General features: G+C 51.0%; 5 protein-coding genes across 5 annotated transcripts; 3 read left to right on the top strand and 2 right to left on the bottom strand.

The window, feature by feature from the left end:
* Positions 1–1,100: 1,100 nt before the first annotated feature.
* C7974DRAFT_407224 (uncharacterized protein) lies at positions 1,101–1,976 on the top strand (the record flags this gene model as incomplete). The annotated part of the gene is made up of 4 exons (XM_046143217.1): positions 1,101–1,171; positions 1,252–1,374; positions 1,416–1,447; positions 1,501–1,976. Coding segments are annotated over 4 exons (606 nt in total), but the record flags the coding sequence as incomplete, so codon positions are not given.
* A 483-nt stretch (positions 1,977–2,459) lies between these two features.
* On the top strand, positions 2,460–4,151 carry C7974DRAFT_429589 (FAD binding domain protein). Its single transcript, XM_046144643.1, has 3 exons — positions 2,460–3,196; positions 3,258–3,633; positions 3,685–4,151. The coding sequence occupies exons 1-3, from the start codon at positions 2,707–2,709 to the stop codon at positions 4,049–4,051; spliced, it is 1,233 nt and encodes a 410-aa protein (XP_045990788.1). The 5' UTR covers positions 2,460–2,706; the 3' UTR covers positions 4,052–4,151.
* A 3,722-nt stretch (positions 4,152–7,873) lies between these two features.
* C7974DRAFT_407222 (uncharacterized protein) lies at positions 7,874–9,955 on the bottom strand. Its single transcript, XM_046143216.1, has one exon. The coding sequence runs from the start codon at positions 9,903–9,905 to the stop codon at positions 8,019–8,021; it is 1,887 nt and encodes a 628-aa protein (XP_045990787.1). The 5' UTR covers positions 9,906–9,955; the 3' UTR covers positions 7,874–8,018.
* A 346-nt stretch (positions 9,956–10,301) lies between these two features.
* C7974DRAFT_381640 (PHD/FYVE-zinc-finger like domain-containing protein) lies at positions 10,302–15,703 on the top strand (the record flags this gene model as incomplete). The annotated part of the gene is made up of 5 exons (XM_046140594.1): positions 10,302–10,697; positions 10,885–13,903; positions 13,977–14,324; positions 14,389–14,498; positions 14,546–15,703. 5 exons carry the CDS (start codon positions 10,302–10,304, stop codon positions 15,701–15,703), a joined length of 5,031 nt encoding a protein of 1,676 aa, XP_045990786.1.
* Positions 15,704–16,173: 470 nt separating this feature from the next.
* On the bottom strand, positions 16,174–17,552 carry C7974DRAFT_419110 (uncharacterized protein; the record flags this gene model as incomplete). The annotated part of the gene is made up of 3 exons (XM_046144201.1): positions 16,174–16,835; positions 16,865–17,095; positions 17,402–17,552. 3 exons carry the CDS (start codon positions 17,550–17,552, stop codon positions 16,174–16,176), a joined length of 1,044 nt encoding a protein of 347 aa, XP_045990785.1.
* Positions 17,553–17,690: the final 138 nt, after the last annotated feature.

Here is a 17,690-nt window from a genome sequence, read left to right as displayed (position 1 = left end):
TTGCAGATTACCTTTTTCCAGCTTAGAGAAGGCAGACAACTTAACGTTAGTACTCTGATTTCTTCATCATGATACCAATCCAACTCATCCGTGGGGTACGTTAATACTACACTGAGGTACAAGTGCGGTATTTTTCTTAACTAAAAAGGGACTTTATGCTGTGTAAAAGACACCGCATCGGGTGAAAAGACATTTCCTTCTATTTAAATAACACCAAACTGTGTTGTTAAAAACGCGCGCGGTCCGGGGTTCTTTACACGATTTTGTACCGTAGTGCCAGATAGAGAAAATGAGTAATATGTGCAGGCTTCGCTACGTCTTCTTCCTTGGTAGTCCTTCGGGCTCTCCACCTTGACACGTTTGCGCATACCGACTCCAATGCAGGTGATTTCTCCGCAGTACTTGCAGCGCTACAAAAGGAGTTAAACGCTTTGTAGGGTGGTGGTACTGACGTTTGTAGTGGGCTACTTTTGCGTCCTACGAAACGAGCAGCCAAGCGGTGGCGTACCCGATGCCCACCGCCCAGCTGGTGATGGCGAAGACTTTTCCGACAAGATGGCAGAGGGAGTCATAGGGTGAGCTTTTGGGGCCGTGCTCTCGGTCATTTATGGACGTGGTGGATCGCTCTGATGAATGAAATCAAGGACTAGGAAGCGGATAATGAGGCTTTGAATCTAATGCTTTTCTGAGTGCGTAAGCTAGAAATTAGGTCAAGCCATGAACGAAAGTGCAAAAGAGGAGGTATGTCGGAGATTTGTAATGTTGTTCGGACTGCCTGCTCTTAATGGGAGGAATGATTAGTTGTTTGCGGCCGGCTAAGATATCGGACCCGAACGTTCCCCTCGTTCTCCGTGTTGGCAACTCCGCTAGTTGATTTCCACGTTTCAATATTAATCTACAGATTTCGCAGAACATAACTAGATCTAAACAAAGGACTCTGTATACACGCAACGACTCAAAAGTGATACTTTAACACAGCTTTACAGAAAGTTCAAGATGTCTCATGAACATGCCTCCGCCACACAACAGCTCCAAAGGCCCGGGTCTCTTCTATGTTCGCTCTCGCGTCGCTCCATCAGCAAAAGATATTCTCTCCGAAGCCACATCATGAGATGGTACGAGACCACGCCGAGGAGTTGTGGACGAAATCTGGCATTCATTCCTTGTTCCGGTCAAGCATCAATCCACCCACGAATTGATAACAAATATTAACAAATTACGTATTAGTTTATAATGCGATTAGTAAACTAGCGCATCCGATGCATCGAAGCCCTTCCTGACATTTCCTGTTTTGGACGATACTGGCTTCTTGTTGTCCGACGAATTCAAGAGTATCAGTCCGATAAGCACAATTTTGCCTGGCACGGGTAACGTGTATGAGCTGGGTGAGTTGATGTCAACCGTTTGGCTTTAAGACAGAGTACAATGAGCAAAAAGGGGAATGGTGGTGCGTTCTTCGATCCTTGACTATCGTCAGTTTTTAACATTAATGCCATGCAGAAAAGGTAGCAAAGAGCATCGTGACAGTCGAAATTCAGCCGCCCACAGGCCTCGAGGCAGATGAAATAAATGCTTTCTTCGACAAGCAGATAAACACGCTGAATGAAGAGTCGGGTTACACCCGTAGCCTTGTTTTCGAGAGTTGTTCCTCGTTTGCTAGTGCAGGGGGCAAGAAGCAGGAGGGTAGTGAGTTGGAGAAGCAGCACGAATTACCGTCGTGGGTAGTGATACATACATTTAGTGGCGTGGTTAGCAACGATGTGGTGAAGCGAATAGAGCTAGATGTGCATAAGATGGATGAGAGTATTGGAGATTTACACGGCGAGGTCAAAGGGTGGAGCCTCCAGGGAGGTTTTGGAGAAAAAAAGTTGTTTGAATAGTTTTCGGACTGTCTAACTATGAGATCGTAGTCAATTCTCTGCGAGCTGCAAAGCCAAGCCTTTGCTGAATAGAGACAATCTTCTTCGTGTTATAAATCTTGCAAGCTTGGTGTTGTGGCTGAATGGTGTTGATATCACTACCTTTTCGACGCCTGACAACTGATACTCCATTACTATAGTTATGCTGATTACTGGCCTTGAGCTCTCTGTTCGTTGACCGAAGAATCTTGTTGTAAGACGAAGTCCTACTCAACGCCATGTTGATCGGCTTGGGAAGCTGTTAGGAAAAGACATAGTAAGATGCACTCTTTGGAAGAAATCATAGCTAAATTAAGGCTGGAAAGAGAACTCGAGATGGGGTGAAAGTCTAGGGTTAGAGCATTAGTCACAATCCATATATTGGGCGATATCTGTGTGTTGCATGTTTGGCGTAAAAACCGAGATGGGTTGGCGATTACATATCGAGCGTGTGATGACTGACCACCCTATCATACTCTGCTAGTGTACCAGTCGCGATAAGCTCGAAAACTGCCTAGCACAATATGTGCACAGCTCATAAACAACGTGTTTTTCGGTGCTAATAACTACTCCTCCACCATCTCCGCTTTCTCCGCGTTCCCCGTTCTCGGAGCCGATGCCCCCTTCTCCGACTTCTCAAACCGATAGTTACGAATAAGCACTCTGGACTTGCTGCTGAGAAATGCTTAATTGGGGTCCTCTTGGCGTCTGTTAATAAGTATTAATGCAGCTTGGAAGATCCATACATCCTCGTTCATCCCCATAGCACTTCTATCCACTTCGTGTTTTCACCAGCATCACCTAAGATATGGACAACCAGAACAAACTTCGAGTTATTATTGTCGGTTCGGGATTAGCAGGACTGACTGCCGCACGCATTCTCAGAGAACATCACGATGTCACTGTGTACGAACGTGCACACAAATCAGCTGCGACAGGAGGACAAGGCATCTCCATCTCTCCGAATGCAGTCAAGATCCTCGAACGCATTGGATATGATCGTAATAAAGCGGGCGCGGTGCCAATCTATGGCTTCCGATCTTACGACAAAGACGGAAATGTCAAGAAGGATCATGAGGCCGACTTGAAAACCAGGTATGGAGCAGATCAACTTACCCAAAGACGGTCCGACTTTGTGAGCGAGCTCACAAGACTCGCAACTGAGTCCTCAACCGAGTTGAAGATTCAGGGCAACCCAGCAAAGATTGTTTATGAGACTGGTGTTGTCGATATAGATACAGAGAAGGGTAGTGTCGTGTTGAGTAATGGAACGACTGCTGAGGCTGACGTCGTCATTGGTTAGTATTACCACTCGGCAAGGTTCGCATTGCCTCCAAAAAGATGCTAATGACAGCTCAGTGGCTGACGGCGTACACTCACGTCTTCGCAAACATATTCTTGGCGACGATACTATCAAGGCCCAAAAGATGGGATTAACGTGTTACCGCGTTGCAGCCTCTACGGAGGCTGTAAAAGAAGCACTGGGCTCTCTTCCTCACTGGTGGGAACCTACCACGGCTCAGAATCGGGTGTGCGTGCTCGAATCCGGTGATGGTACCGACCGCTTCGTTGTCGTGTATCCACTTCGTCATCAAGAGTACATGAACTTCTCATGTATCTTCCCTTCCCGAGAGTCGAAGCAAAGCAGGGCCAATTCCTGGTTTGCGGAGGCTGATAGCGACGAGATCATAGAGATCTTCCATGATTTTGACGAGTCTTTCCGCAAGATTCTTGGGTACTGCTATCTTTTTCCCTTCAAGGAAGTTCACTTTGCTGATATCTCCAGTGTCTCCACGGAAGTGAAATATTGGGAACTACAGGATCTTGATCCTCTACCTACGTGGACTCGTGGCCGTGCAATTGTCATTGGAGATGCCGCCCACGCGATGACGCCGCTGCAAGGTCAAGGCGCCAACCAGTCTATCGAAGATGCCGAGAGCTTTCTTCTGCTTAGAGGAGTGAAATCCGAAGATGTTCCGAAAGCTCTGAAGCATATTGATAGTCTGAGGAGACCCCGAGCAACGAAGGTCCTAGAAGACACCCGCGGTATGGCCCGCGAAGTCAGTTGGGAAGAGAGGATGGCCAAGTATGATTTTCTCTTTAGTTACGAGGGTATTCTTGAGGCCCAGAAGCAGAATCAGATTCCAACCTAGATGTTGTGTTGCTTGTTTGACTGCCTAAACGAACGGCCTTGCACACTTGTGTAAGCTTCGAACGATTAGGGGTGTAGCGATTATAGGCACAGACCGACTTGCACAATCAAATTTCATGTTGGATCGTGTATAATGTAAAGTCGACATATCTTGTTTACATCATATTATAGATACAAGCAAAGCATGAGACTATTGTAGAAAGCTAGAAGACTTGAAAAGCTGATCAGGTGCGAGAATGAGTGATAAATTTCCATCTATCAAGGTATCTATCGAAAAGGTGGTTACTCATACTTCATCCGATCCCATGCGCTAGTCGCTTTTTAGACCAATCCCTTGTGTTCTTCCGATTGGCTGTTTTGATCCATTGAACTCCTTCATGTTGACCATGTTCTGATCCGCTCAAACAGTGGACTAACTTCCTCAGTCAACAACCAATAACGGTTGCTGATATCATGACAACTAATCAGGTGCTGAGAAGAAAGACAACATAGATGTTAGGGGGCGTGATTTATCTTTCGTGAAAATGATATAGAACTCAGGTGCTAGACATAAAAACGTGGACTAGAGACAGATATCTTTCAGTTTAGAATAGGCGCACAACATAGAAGTTTGGTTGCTACAAAGAGAGCCATTGTATTCTTACACCACGATTTCAGTCCAGAGGCGGCAGAACGTGAGCGCCCTTCATTAGGTCAAGTGCCGGAAAGCAGGCCTGCATCAACCTCGAGCACTATTTCAACTCCGAGGCACAGGCAGAACGGCCGCACCAACATGGGAAATGAAGAACCAATATTAGGTACCCTCACCGGTCTCCAAACGTCTCCCGACATTTTGTCTCTTTGGCCTTTTTTTTTTCAGCTATGAGGAAGCAGAAAGTATGGATGTGTTACTTCACTGCTGTAAAAATAGAAGATTCAGGTATTAGGAAGTAAACCATGCGGACATCTCAGCGTCAGTCTTAACTTCGAACCACAGACACAACAATCACAACATGGGGTGATGCATACTGTTATTTGAAGTTCCCGCCAGTTTCTAGACTGTTCTCCTGACATGGTTTCATTGGATCTCCATTTCAGTCCAGAGAAGGACAGGAGAGGGCATCCACCTCAGGGCAGTAGGTCCATAACACATACCGTTGGATTACTATGTTTTCGAGGCAGCAGATAACATTTATAGACGGTATCGACTTTGTAGTGACAGCTATAGCGCTGAGGAGAGAAGTATGTGCCGAATTTCTAGGGCGTTTCAGATAACATGTATTGAATGGAAAAGGATTTAGGTACCCTACCAGTCTGCAAAATCTTCTTCCGCCATAACTTGAAAATGTCTGTCTTTTGATTTAGAAGAGGGCAGAAATTATTGAAGCACTAATCTCCCATCAATCTGAACCACGTCTGTTCTTTAGTTCGGGAGAGGCAGAGAACATCGCAGTGCAATATATTCATTTCTGGAGTAATAGCGTTGGTACTGGGGAGACAGACATTGGTCAAGCTGATAGGGGATTTCGAACAATTTCAATCACTTGAGAGGATATTGGGGTACTTTGAAGGCCTGAAAGCCCCGCTACCAACACAACAATATTGTCAAGTCCTTAGATTTCAGTTCAGAGAAGCCAGAAGACATCAGTTTTCAAGCACCGAGTCCGTCGCACATCATCTTTGCGTCTGGATTTCGGTTCAGAGGGAGAGAACATAAGAGTAATTCTGTCGTCTTTCTCACGGTAGTAGGCTCGGGTGTTGGGAAGATAAACATGCGGCGGTGATATTGTAATTTTGAACAGTCACAACAACATGTAGCAAATAGGAATTTGATTTCGACACCCCACGATTTCGACACTCATTTCCCAGACACTCTCAGACTTGAATTGAGTTTTCGGTTCAGAGGAAGTCAGAGAACATTCCCGCCAGATCTTGATTATTCAATGGTAGTGACTCAAATTTCGGTGAGATAAGCACGTCACGACTATTTCAAGGCTCCGTCCAGCCGCGACGACATATGATAGAAGGGCATGGATTTAGATTCCCCGCGAGTCTCTAGCGTGCGCGGAATCGGAATCAGTTTTCAATTCAGAGAAAGACAGAGGACATATGTGCTGGCAGGTTTGAATTTGTGGCAGCAGTGACTTAGATGCTGGGGAGAGCTACTTCAATTACAGGCACCTTTTGTACAGCCGCTACACCATCTTGAGAGGGTAGATGCCTTGACTGGTCTCCGGACTTTTCCAACGCAACATCATCGAGCTCATATTCAATTTCAGTTCAGAGGAAGACAGGGAACACATGGACGAAAAGCTCTGAACTTTGTAATGGCAGACTCAGATACTGATGCTAGGGAGAGAAGCGTGTTTCAATTACAAACACTTCTGTAGAGCCATAGTAGCGTGTAATGGGGGAACATGTATTCAGATACTCGGGCGGCCTCCAAGACACCCCAGCATGTCTCTTTCGTGGTAGTAGTTCGATTCATAGAAGGTTGAGAAAATGGTGGCACGACCCATATTGGTACTCGTAGTAGCAGACTTAGGTGCAAAAAGAGAAGTATACATCGGATTTTGAGACTTTTTAGTGCAGCCGAGACAGCGTGAGTTGGAGGGGAAGTGTGTTGGCACCCACAGTCTCCACGCTCCCAACATACCCGGGTGGGTTTTCAATTTCGGTCCAGAGGGGGCAGACAGCATCCAGAGCTTGCGGGAGAACTTTTACTAACAGACCCAGAGGTTGGAAGGGAACTATATCTCAAACGCGAGCATATTTTGCACAACCGCAGCATATATTCTTTGAACGTGAGTTTAAGTTCCTGAAAGTCTCCAAACTGCTCACCCAACGTTACATCTCTGTTTCCTCATTTGTTCAAGAGAAAGCAGAAAGAATGCTAGAAGAAGAGCCCAATTTGTGTGGCAGACGCAGGTGCTGTAAGAGAAGCATGTTGGACATCTTTCACCCATTTATACAGCCGCAACATCATTTCTTAAAGGGGACTTTGTTCAGATATCACACAGTCTCCAGACTCTTCCCAGCATGAAATCTATGTCTGTTTGGTCCAGAGGAGACAGAAAACATCAGAAAGTTTTGTTTCAGGTTGTTATTGCAGACTCCGATGCTAGAAGAGAACCATGGACTGGTGTTGTCATGTTTTCGGCTTAGAGGAGGCAGAGAACAGGCAGCAAGGAAACCCGCTTTTCACATGACAAACTCTGGGGCGGCTTTTGGTTCAGAGAAGGCAGGAAACATTTGCGCGCTTCAATTTGAATTGTAATGACAGACTTAGGTACCAGAAGAGAACCATTCAACCCACTCGCTGTGGTTTCGGTTCAGAGGAGGCAAACAACATTCCACGGGTCTGGGTTACCTTTTTAAAACAGACTCAGGTGCTAGAAGAGAAACATTCCTCAGTCGGTATGGCATTTCGGTTCAGAGGCGGCATAGTGTGATTAGCTTCGTGATAATAGACTCAGGTGCAGGAAGAGAAGCCGAGCCATGCTATCTTCAATGGCGATTTTGACTTCAGCGTCACAGGCGCAACCGCCAGAACAACATGCGATGAATGAGGCTCTGATCTCGGTACCCCACCGCAGAGAAGGACAGACATGAGCAGGCGAAGGGTTAGATTTCGAACGTGTGTGGCGGGAGGGCAGAGAGGTTGCATATCGCAGGCGTGTTTGTTCTTGAGCATTTTCGAGGAAGGAGCAGAACAAGCCATTCAAAATTTCGATGTGGGAGGACGCTGGTGGGCGAGGGTGTGTTGTATGTTGAAGGGAGGGTGGCGGCCATATATATGTCGAAGGACACCAGTCACGTGCACAACATGTACAGCACCAGCGCGTTTTTGAGTCGACGCATCAACGTCTCAACATGTACATTTTCATACTCATGTGCACGCGCCCGTTCTAGAAGGCGGTACATGCGAGTATATGGAATCTGGTATACAACTACGAAGTATCATACAAACCCCTCAGAAGACTGCGGTCTCAGAAGACTACGTTCTCGGGGTCCCGCTCGACGACAGGCTTCTTTCTCAGTATATCGTGGCACAGCAAACTCGCCGCCACACTAACGTTCAGCGAATCAACTCCGACCTCGTCGACCTCCCTGCCATGCTTGATCCCGACGTTGTAGTGCGCGATCTTCAGCAAACTAGTCTTCAAGCCAGTAGCTTCGGCGCCCAACATGAGAATCGTGGGGTGTTGTGCGACAGGACTGTGGTCTGGGATAGGCTTGGGGTCCGAAGCGCGCGCCTGCGTATACACGACATCGCTCGTGCCGTCCTGCGCATCATTGGCGGTAGGGACGGCGTCAGCGGCATAGCAGCGCCAGCCATTCCTGCTGGACTTGCCGAGGAAGTCTGCGGGCTCAGAAACGCGGAAGATAGGCACCGCTTCGGCGGCGCCCGCGCTGGCTTTCACGGCGATGTGCGACCAGGGTGCGGACTGGCGGGCGGGTGTGACGATGGCCTCAGCGCCGAGGAAGTACGCAGAGCGCGCGATGGCGCCGAGGTTGCCTTCGTCGAGGATGCCGTCGAGGAAGAGGATGAGAGGGTGGCGCCAGGTGGATGACTTGTAGGAGTAGGATGTGCGGGAGCCATTCACGGCAAGTTCTTCTTTGGTCTGGTGGTCGAGGACGACGTCAAAGGTGCCGGCTTCGCGTGTGCATTCTTTGAGCTCGGTGATGGGTTGGACGGGCAGGGGCGAGGCTTCGAGAATGAAGCCGTTGTGCGGACGCCCCGAGGAGGCTTTGTCGAAGGCCCGGTCGTAGTCGTCGCCGACTTCGCGCGTGATTTGGCGTAGATTGGATGCCTTGGCGCGCGCGAGCAGGATGTCGCGGTTCAGGCCGCGCGAGTTGACGTAGAGCTTGTAGAACTGGCGACGATTGGCGCGGATGGCGGCGAGGACGGAGGAGTAGCCGTAGATGAACTCAGAGGCGGCAGTGCTGTACGGCAGCGAGTCAGGGGAGCGGTCGTAAGGGGATGCGCGGGAGGGTATGGAGGACCGTTCTGAGCGGTCTGATTGAGAGGTTCTGCTGTCGCGATCGTTGCGAGGAGAGGGTCGGTCGTCACGGTCATTACGAGAGGAGCGTCTGTCATCGCGATCGAATGTCCTCTCCGATCGACGTTGAGGTCTGTCGTCACGGTCAAATGTTCTTTCTGTGTCGCGTTGGGGCCTGTCGCCACGGTCGAATGTTCGCTCTGTCCTGCGCTGTGGTTTATCATCACCATCGAATGACCTCTCCCTGCGCGGCGGCCTATCGTCGCCATTCTCCGACCTGCGTTGCTGTCTGTCCCCACGGTCGAATGTTCTCTCAGCCCCACGTTGAGGCTTGTCGCTGCGGTCGAATGTCTTCTCTGTCCTTCGATCTGGCCTATCGCTACGCTCGAAGTCCTCACGGCTGCGTCGTGGTGCGTCTCTTCGCTCAGTCCGCGTGTCTCGACCGCCAGACCGGCCAGCGAATCTGTCTGGTCGTTGTGCTCGGCCCTCGAAGCGCTTCGGGCCGTCGCGATCCTGCTCCCTCATGCGTCGGTCGACAGCCGACTCGTCTGACCTCCCACCGCTTTTCCTCAACTCTTTCCGCCTGGGCGGAGCGTCTTCATCCTCCCATCGCCTGCGCCTTGCTCCGATTGAAGACTTGCTTCGTGACGGCCGTGTACGGCCGCTATCTCTCTCCTCGTAGCGCGGTGATGTCGCACGGTCGTCTCCGAAGCGTGAGCGACCGCCTGAACGTGATGGTGAAAACCTGTCCGGCCCACTGCCCCGGCCCTTCTCGATGGCAGCGGTGATGGATTTGTAGCGACAGAAAGTGCGGGGGAGGGCACTTCGCTGGGTCCGTAGTAGCGCACCGCTGAGCAGTAGAGAAGACAGCATCGAAGTTTGTATGGCTGAAATGGGGTTTGGGGCGAAGTCTGCCCTGGTCCGTGAAGAAGTTCACTTTCACGCGCATCTGAGCTTTCACCAACTTTTGGCGATGAACGGCCCGCCGGAGTTAGCGTAATCGCGCTATCACGCGTCGGGGTCCACAACCACTGTCCGATGACATTCAAGTCGAGCTCGCCAGGTGCGTTGCCGTCATTGCCCTCCCTAAAATCGCCCAATTGCAATGCGCGGTGCTGTCACATAGTCGCCGAAGTTCCAAGCTGTATATCGCGACCGCATCGAATCGCCGCATCGAATCACCGTCCCGCGAGCTCACACAGCAACGAGAGCTTCGTATTCGTATCACCGCTGTTCACGCGTTACAGCACGTGTTTCCGGGTCGCCAACATGAGTTCCGACGACGACGCGACTCAGCTCATGGCAGCGTTCAGGAGAGGAGGCGCAACGAGGTCTGGCGCGAATAATCTCAAGCCCGCCAGCACACGCGGCCGCTCAACGCCGCGCCGCTCGCCTGCTCGAACATTACCAGCGAAACAGGGTGCCACGGTTGCAGTCGAAAACATGTTTACCGATTCGAGCTCCGATGAGGACGAGATCAACGCTGAGTCGCCGCCGTCCAAGATCCAGAGGGTGTTACATGTTCGAACAAGCCCTGTCCGCAACAGGAGCGAATATACATATTATGAACCGCGAGATGAGGTCGAAAGCATCGTGCTGGAGCGTACATCAAGGAAGGGTGATATCATATATGATGTCAAGCTTGTTAGTGGTGAGACAAAGGAGGTAAGTGAGGCAGCTACCACCCAGCGATTGAAGGAACGAGTGAGAGAGCTTTCCACTATAAGTGAGAGAGTGGCTGCTGGATCGCTGCGGCTCAAAGCGTGTCTATTGGACGCCAATCAAGCTCCTCTCCGTCCTCTCCTTCTCTCCACCAAGACTTCACAGTTTGACGACTCTAACACGACGCCAGATCAACTTTGAGGAGCTCCTCGAACTTCCCGGTGGCCCAGCTGCGCTGAACAATCACGAGCCCGAAGACGCCACCTCCACAAGTGCCGACGACATGAGGCTCCGCGGAAGGACCTCCAAAGCAAACAATGATGGCTTTGTGGATATTACTACAATCGACATTTCCTCGTCAGAGGACAATGACATGAACGACGACAAGCTCGTTTCAAACATGAAACGACGCAAAAGCCGTGTTGGTAGACCAGTCAAGAGTGACAAGAATGGTTCGCGCTCGTTGCGGAATCGATCAGACCTGAGCGACCCTATTGAACTTACAAGCAGCGATGAAGATAGTGAAGAATCGGGCAAGCAGCGCAGGCGACGCAAGAAGGTCCAGGAGCCTACGCGACGATCTACACGACAACCGGTGCCAGTTCGAAACTTCGATGATGAGGAAAGCGAGGACGATGAAGAGACCAGCGACTCCGATGACATACTGCGTTCGAACATATTCCCTGGTGGTAAGCGCAAGAGGCGGGGCTTTCGCGCATCCAAACCAGAAAAGGTCCGGCGTATTGGTGCGCGCCAGTCTGAACGATCGACGCGTGCAACAAACAACATGGAGGAAGCGGGGGAACACGACATCTATCGCTCGGACTCGGCGCCAAAGCCCTCTGCACCGCAGGTCAAGGCTGTTCGAGAGGTTTTCGAGACGCGCCCTCGTGGCGACCTCTTCCGCTCTCGACACGTTGAAGGCTGCGAGGTGTGCTACGATGGCCCCAATGTTGCTCCGCTTGTTTACTGCCAGGGCTGCTCCCTAGCATACCACAAGAATTGTTTGGGTACCAGAAGCTCCCGCGAGCATCTTGTTACCAAAGTTGGCGATGAGCAATTCATCTTACAATGCAAGCGATGTGTGAATGTCTACCAAAAGAAGGATCGTTTTGCGCCTAATCTATCCAAATGCCAGGATTGCGGCAAAACCGGCGATTCCTGCAAACCATTCAGGCACCGGAAGACCACTATGCAAGAGATGAAGGACCGTGAAGACAACGACGGTGACGATCCCATAACTGACGTTCCCTCCGAGCTCGTCAATAATCCTCACAATGTTCTGTTCCGCTGCACAAAGTGTTCGCGAGCATGGCATTACCACCACTTGCCGCCTTTGTCACCATACGCGATAGACGTGAACCGCGACGATCAGGAGCTGGCAGACGAACGCTTCCGTGAGTACTCGAACAAGTGGATGTGCAAAGAGTGCGACAACACTGGCGATAAAAAAGTCGGAGGTCTTGTTGCTTGGCGCCCATCAGACGTCGAAGCGTATCAGCCTGGCACCCCATGTGAGCTCGTCAATGAAGACGACAAGCAGTATCTCATTAAGTGGGAAAACCAGTCGTACTTCCGCGCTGCCTGGTTCTCCGGAGCTTGGACATGGGGCGTCAGCGCAACTGCTATGCGCAGGGCCTTCTTCAAGAAAGAAGATGGACCGAAGATGCGTACTGAAGATGCGATACCTGAAGAGTACCTGCGCATTGACATCGTTTTGGACATCAAGTTCACCAGTTATGTCGAAATCCGATCCGAGGAGATCGACAAGGCACGTATTAAAGAGGTTGACAAAGCTCTCATCAAGTACAAGGGCCTCGGATATGAGGATGCTGTCTGGGAGAAGGTTCCAACGTCCGAGGACGGAGACCGTTGGCTCGACTTTGTCACTGCATACAACGATTGGGTTGCGGGACGATACATCAAGGTACCCAAGCAAGGTCCGCTCAGGGCTCGCCTTGAGAAAGTCCGAAATACTGCGTTCGCCAAACTAGAGAGGGAAGCTCAGCCGGAGAACCTCGTCGGAGGCGAGCTGATGAAGTATCAGATGGAGGGTCTGAACTGGCTATATTATCAGTGGTACAACCAGAAGAATGGAATCCTCGCTGATGAAATGGGTCTCGGAAAGACCATCCAGGTCATTGGGTTCATGGCCACCTTGGTTCAGGAACACAATTGCTTTCCGTTCATCATTGTGGTGCCCAACTCTACTTGCGCCAATTGGCGTCGCGAGATCAAGCAGTGGGCCCCATCCTTGCGCGTCGTGGCCTACTTCGGTTCTAGTAAAGCTCGTGAGATGGCGTACAAGTACGAGATGTATCCTGAGGGAACAAAGGACCTTCGTTGTCACATTGTTGTGACCTCATACGAGACCGCGTCAGACGACAGCAGCAGGAGATTCCTGCGAGGCGTCAACTGGGCCGGATTGATCACGGATGAGGGGCAACGCCTGAAGAACGACAAGAGCCAGCTCTATACTGCGCTCTCGGCAGTCAAAGCGCCCTTCAGGTTGCTCATGACCGGTACACCCCTTCAGAACAACGCACGAGAGCTGTTCAACCTACTTCAATTCCTGGACGAAAATATTAATGCTGCTGAACTCGAGGAGAAGTACGCCGAGATGACATCTGAGAACATCAAAGAGCTGCATGAACAGATTCGACCATACATCCTCCGCCGCACTAAAGCTCAGGTCCTGACCTTTCTCCCTCCTCTTGGTCAGATTATCTTGCCAATTTCCATGAGTCACTTGCAGAAGCAGGTTTACAAGTCAATCTTGTCCAAGAGCCCTGAACTGCTGAAGGCTCTTTTCACCTCAGACAAATCTCTCAAGCAGCAAGAGCGTGCCAATCTGAGCAACATCTTGATGCAGCTGCGCAAGTGCCTGTGTCATCCTTTCGTCTACAGCCGTGAGATTGAGGAGCGAACGGATGTAGCCGCCGTCTCTCACCGCAATCTCGTCGAAGCGTCTGCGAAGCTTGGTCTGCTAGAAACCCTACTGCCAAAACTTAAAGAGCGTGGCCATCGAGTGTTGATCTTCAGCCAGTTCCTCGATATGCTCAACATTATCGAAGACTTTCTAGATGGTATGGAGATGTCGTATCAACGTCTTGACGGCACCATGGGGTCGCTCGAGAAGCAGAAGCGCATCGATCAGTTTAATGCACCTGATTCGCCTCTTTTCGCGTTCCTGCTCTCGACGCGCGCAGGTGGTGTTGGCATCAACCTTGCGACCCGCCGATACTGTCATCATCCTCGATCCTGACTTCAACCCTCATCAAGATCTACAGGCCATTGCACGAGCTCACCGTATCGGTCAGAAGAACAAGGTGCTATGCTTCCAACTTCTGACCCGATCTTCCGTGGAGGAGAAGATCGTGCAAATGGGTCGCAAGAAGATGGCTCTCGACCACGTTGTCGTAGAGCAGCTGGACGCTGATGAAGATGAAGAACAAGATGTTGAGTCAATTCTCAAGTATGGCGCCGCTGAGCTCTTCAAAGACGATACTGCAGACCATGATATCCGTTACGACGATGCATCTGTCGAGAAGTTGCTCGATCGCAGCCAGATCGAGAACACTCGCGCTGCCCCTGGCGACGACTCAGCGGAGTCGCAGTTCAGCTTCGCACGTGTTTGGGGCCAATGACACAGGTTCGCTACAAGACAATCTCGACATCGCTGAAGTGGAGACAGCTCCTGACCCAGGTGTGTGGGACAAGATCCTGAAGGAACGCCAAGCACAAGCTGCCGCTGAAGCGCTTGCTCGGGCGCATGCTTTGGGCAGAGGCAAGCGCGCTCGAGTCGTAAGTACTCATCACAATATGCTATCACTCATACTGACACATCATAGAATGTCGACTACATGACCGAGCAAGAGAAAGCCAAAGCTGCTGCTGATGACAGCGAAGAAGATGCTGAGCCTCCATCGCCTGTCAAGGTCAACAAGAAAAAGAAGCAGAAGCGTTCCGACTCAGGAAGCGACACTGACTTCCAAGTTGACTCGGATGAGGATACCGAGGTCGAAGTGGAGGATCCGGAAGGTAATGTGCAACAAGAGCTCGCAGATTCGACTCAACAGCGCGGCATCGGCAGTCTTGCCCGTCAGCTTCCACCGCGACCAACAGGTGAAGACCAGCTTCGTGTTCCGGGCCAGCCTACAGCTGTCGTCTCCGCTCCTACGCCACCGAAACGCAGTCCAGCCAAACCGGCCAAACCAAAGAGCAGTGGTAAGCCCACAATTTCTTCATCGAAACTTACAGACAAACCTTCCGCAGTCGATCGCGCTCCAAAGAAAGTTGCGAAAGAGCCAACAGTCATCTCATTGATCTCACCTCCAGCTTCCCCGAAGCTAACACTACGTCATCAGTTCAAGCCTTTTGTCCCGGCGCGCATATCCCTATTCGGAACCCCTTCGATCCGACCCAACCGCACACCCTCCGCATTTGTCCTGCATGCCACAAGTCCCATCCTTCCGGTGCTTGTTGAGCTTAAAGTGGCTGGTGGTCGAGCACTGCGGACTTTGTGGGCTGGCGCACTATGGCTACAGTCGCACCTGCCCCCACATCAAATCCGAGACACAGGTCGCGAGATGCTGCAGGCGCTTAAGAACTCACCCGAGAAGAAAGAACTCATTGACCTCGCAGTCAAGTACCTCCGCGGCGTAAAGGGCACACTGGTGCAGCAGAAGAGGCGCGACCGCGAGAAGGCGGCTGGTATGAACCAAAATATGGCTGCCACTAATGCCGCACTTTCTTATGCCACCGGAAGAAAAGGCATTGGAAGCGGCCCACCTCCTGACGCGCAGCTCAATCAACATGCGAAACAGGGAAAGGACGTTCATCAGTCGTGCGTTCCTCCTCCTCGGCAGCAGGAGCAGATGGCGTTTTCACACCAACTGCAGGGTGGTAGGCCGGTACCGACAGGACATGCGCAGGGAGAGTTTGACGAGCGTGATGTCGAGGATGCCCTGAGAGGCTTTCTCGGGCAGGGACAGGGAGCGCGAGGATGATGCGACTTGAGGAGGGCTGACGGAGTTATGAGGAGTAGGTCAGCATTCAAGCGCAAGCCGTTAGTACCCCATCGAGGAAGTCGCGGCAAGGAACACCAGGGTGATTTGTAGTCGAAAAAGGGTGATTAATAGTCAAGCAACAGCTCTCTGATCAGTCATCGACGTTCGCAGCTGTTCGGGTTTCCTGTTCGAAAAGCGTACTCACTGTCAATTCCTTCTAGATTTGATCTCACACATGAGAAGGCGTTGTCAACATGTGCCTTGCACCTCCTGAACGCATCTGTCTCGAATATTCGCAAGGAGAACAAATCTAATACAAGGTAACGCACGAAGCTAACAATGCACAAAGAGTCAGACATGCTACATCGCGACAATACAGTGGAATCCGAGCCAAAGCGCACCGAGCTTTGGACAGCCAACTGCCACCACAAAACGAGACAAAAAGGAAGTTAATCAACAATCACCCCCGTTCACCACACCTGCACATCATTGTACTCCTTCTCAGGAACGTGGCGCCCAGACGCCTCATCCCTACGCGACAAAGACCCAGCAACCATACTGTTACTCTCCACATCAAAACAGCCTGTCAGATGCATCTCATCGCACAGCGGCCACAGTTCCTTCTCCGACATATCGCAAAACAGCCCCTCATACACAGACACAAAATCCGGGCCCAGCGACGTCTCGCTCCTGCACAGCTCGCGCGCACTATGCGCCCGCTGCGCGCTCGTCACTAGCCTGCCGGGGAAATGGTGTCGGCGCGTAAGCGCAGTCCCCCGCTGTTCGACAGAGCGCTTGCGCGGCGGCAGCGGGCCTGTCGAAGACCCGTCCACGAGCACCTTACTCCTGTCCCTATCGACACTATTCTCGTCGTACTCCAGCGGCGGGTCGAAGAACGGCAGGTACATGTCGGTATCCAGCTCATCGTACAGATGGAATCGCGGCCTGCTCTTGCACATGGTCTCCGGGTCCTCCTTGTACGCCGCGGCGCGCTCCGGCGTCGCTGTGAAATCCGTCACGTGGATCCCCAGCCCCTGGGTCGCGATGCCGTTCGACGCGTCTCCATCGATCCACACGCACTTCGGCTGGTAGTTCGTGTCGCCGATGATGGTCTGCGAGTTGTACCAGTGGCCTCCGCATGTGTACCCCACGTCGCCGTACCACGCTTTCTCTGGCCGTCGGGCCAGGTGACTGCGATGTAGGAGATGCATAGGGCGTCGTTGCCGCCCTTGGATACTAAGATGTATTGCGCTTGTCGGCCTTGGTGGGCCCGGCTCGCGGTCACCCGGATGTCTTTGTAGCCGCCGTCTGCGATGTTGGATTTGCTGCCGCGCTTGGAGCCGAGTGCGCGGCCCATCACGTCGAAGAGACGGATGCCAGGAGTGTCGCCGCCTGTGGGGGTTAGATGGGGAAGTCAGAAGTTTGGAGGGGGGGGGGGGGGGGGGGGGGGGGGGGGGGTGGGTTGTTTTTTTTTTTTGTTGGTTGGTTTTTTTTTTTTTTTTTTTTTTTTTTTTTTTTTTTTTTTTTTTTTTTTTTTTTTTTTTTTTTTTTTTTTTTTTTTTTTTTTTTTTTTTTTTTTTTTTTTTTTTTTTTTTTTTTTTTTTTTTTTCTTTTTTTTTTTTTTTTTTTTTTTTTTTTTTTTTTTTTTTTTTTTTTTGTTTTTTTTTTTTGTGGGGGGGGGGGGGGGGGGGGGGCTACCAGTGTTGCCCTCCGCGTTGATGCTGGTCCCGACGCCGATTCTAATAACTGTCTGTCGGTCGGTCTTGTCGGGTAACATTGATCCAAGCATGGGTGCCTCGGACAGGATTCCAAACATGAGACCGATGACTTTGATAGCGGCGGCGGCCATGTTTGCAAGGATTGAATGAGTGTGGAGGGTTGGAAGGTCGATCAAAAAGTCAGGTAGGCCTTAGACGCTGCAACGACTGGCTATTTTCTTAGGAAGCTATCTGAAAAGACTGTAGGTGCAAGTAAAAAGAGCGTGCTG

The sequence above is a fragment of the Boeremia exigua genome (assembly GCF_020726555.1).
Source record: "Boeremia exigua strain MPI-SDFR-AT-0100 chromosome Unknown C7974scaffold_21, whole genome shotgun sequence".
NCBI classification, from domain to species: Eukaryota; Fungi; Ascomycota; class Dothideomycetes; order Pleosporales; family Didymellaceae; genus Boeremia; species Boeremia exigua.
This window is presented reverse-complemented; position numbering and strand designations above follow the sequence as displayed.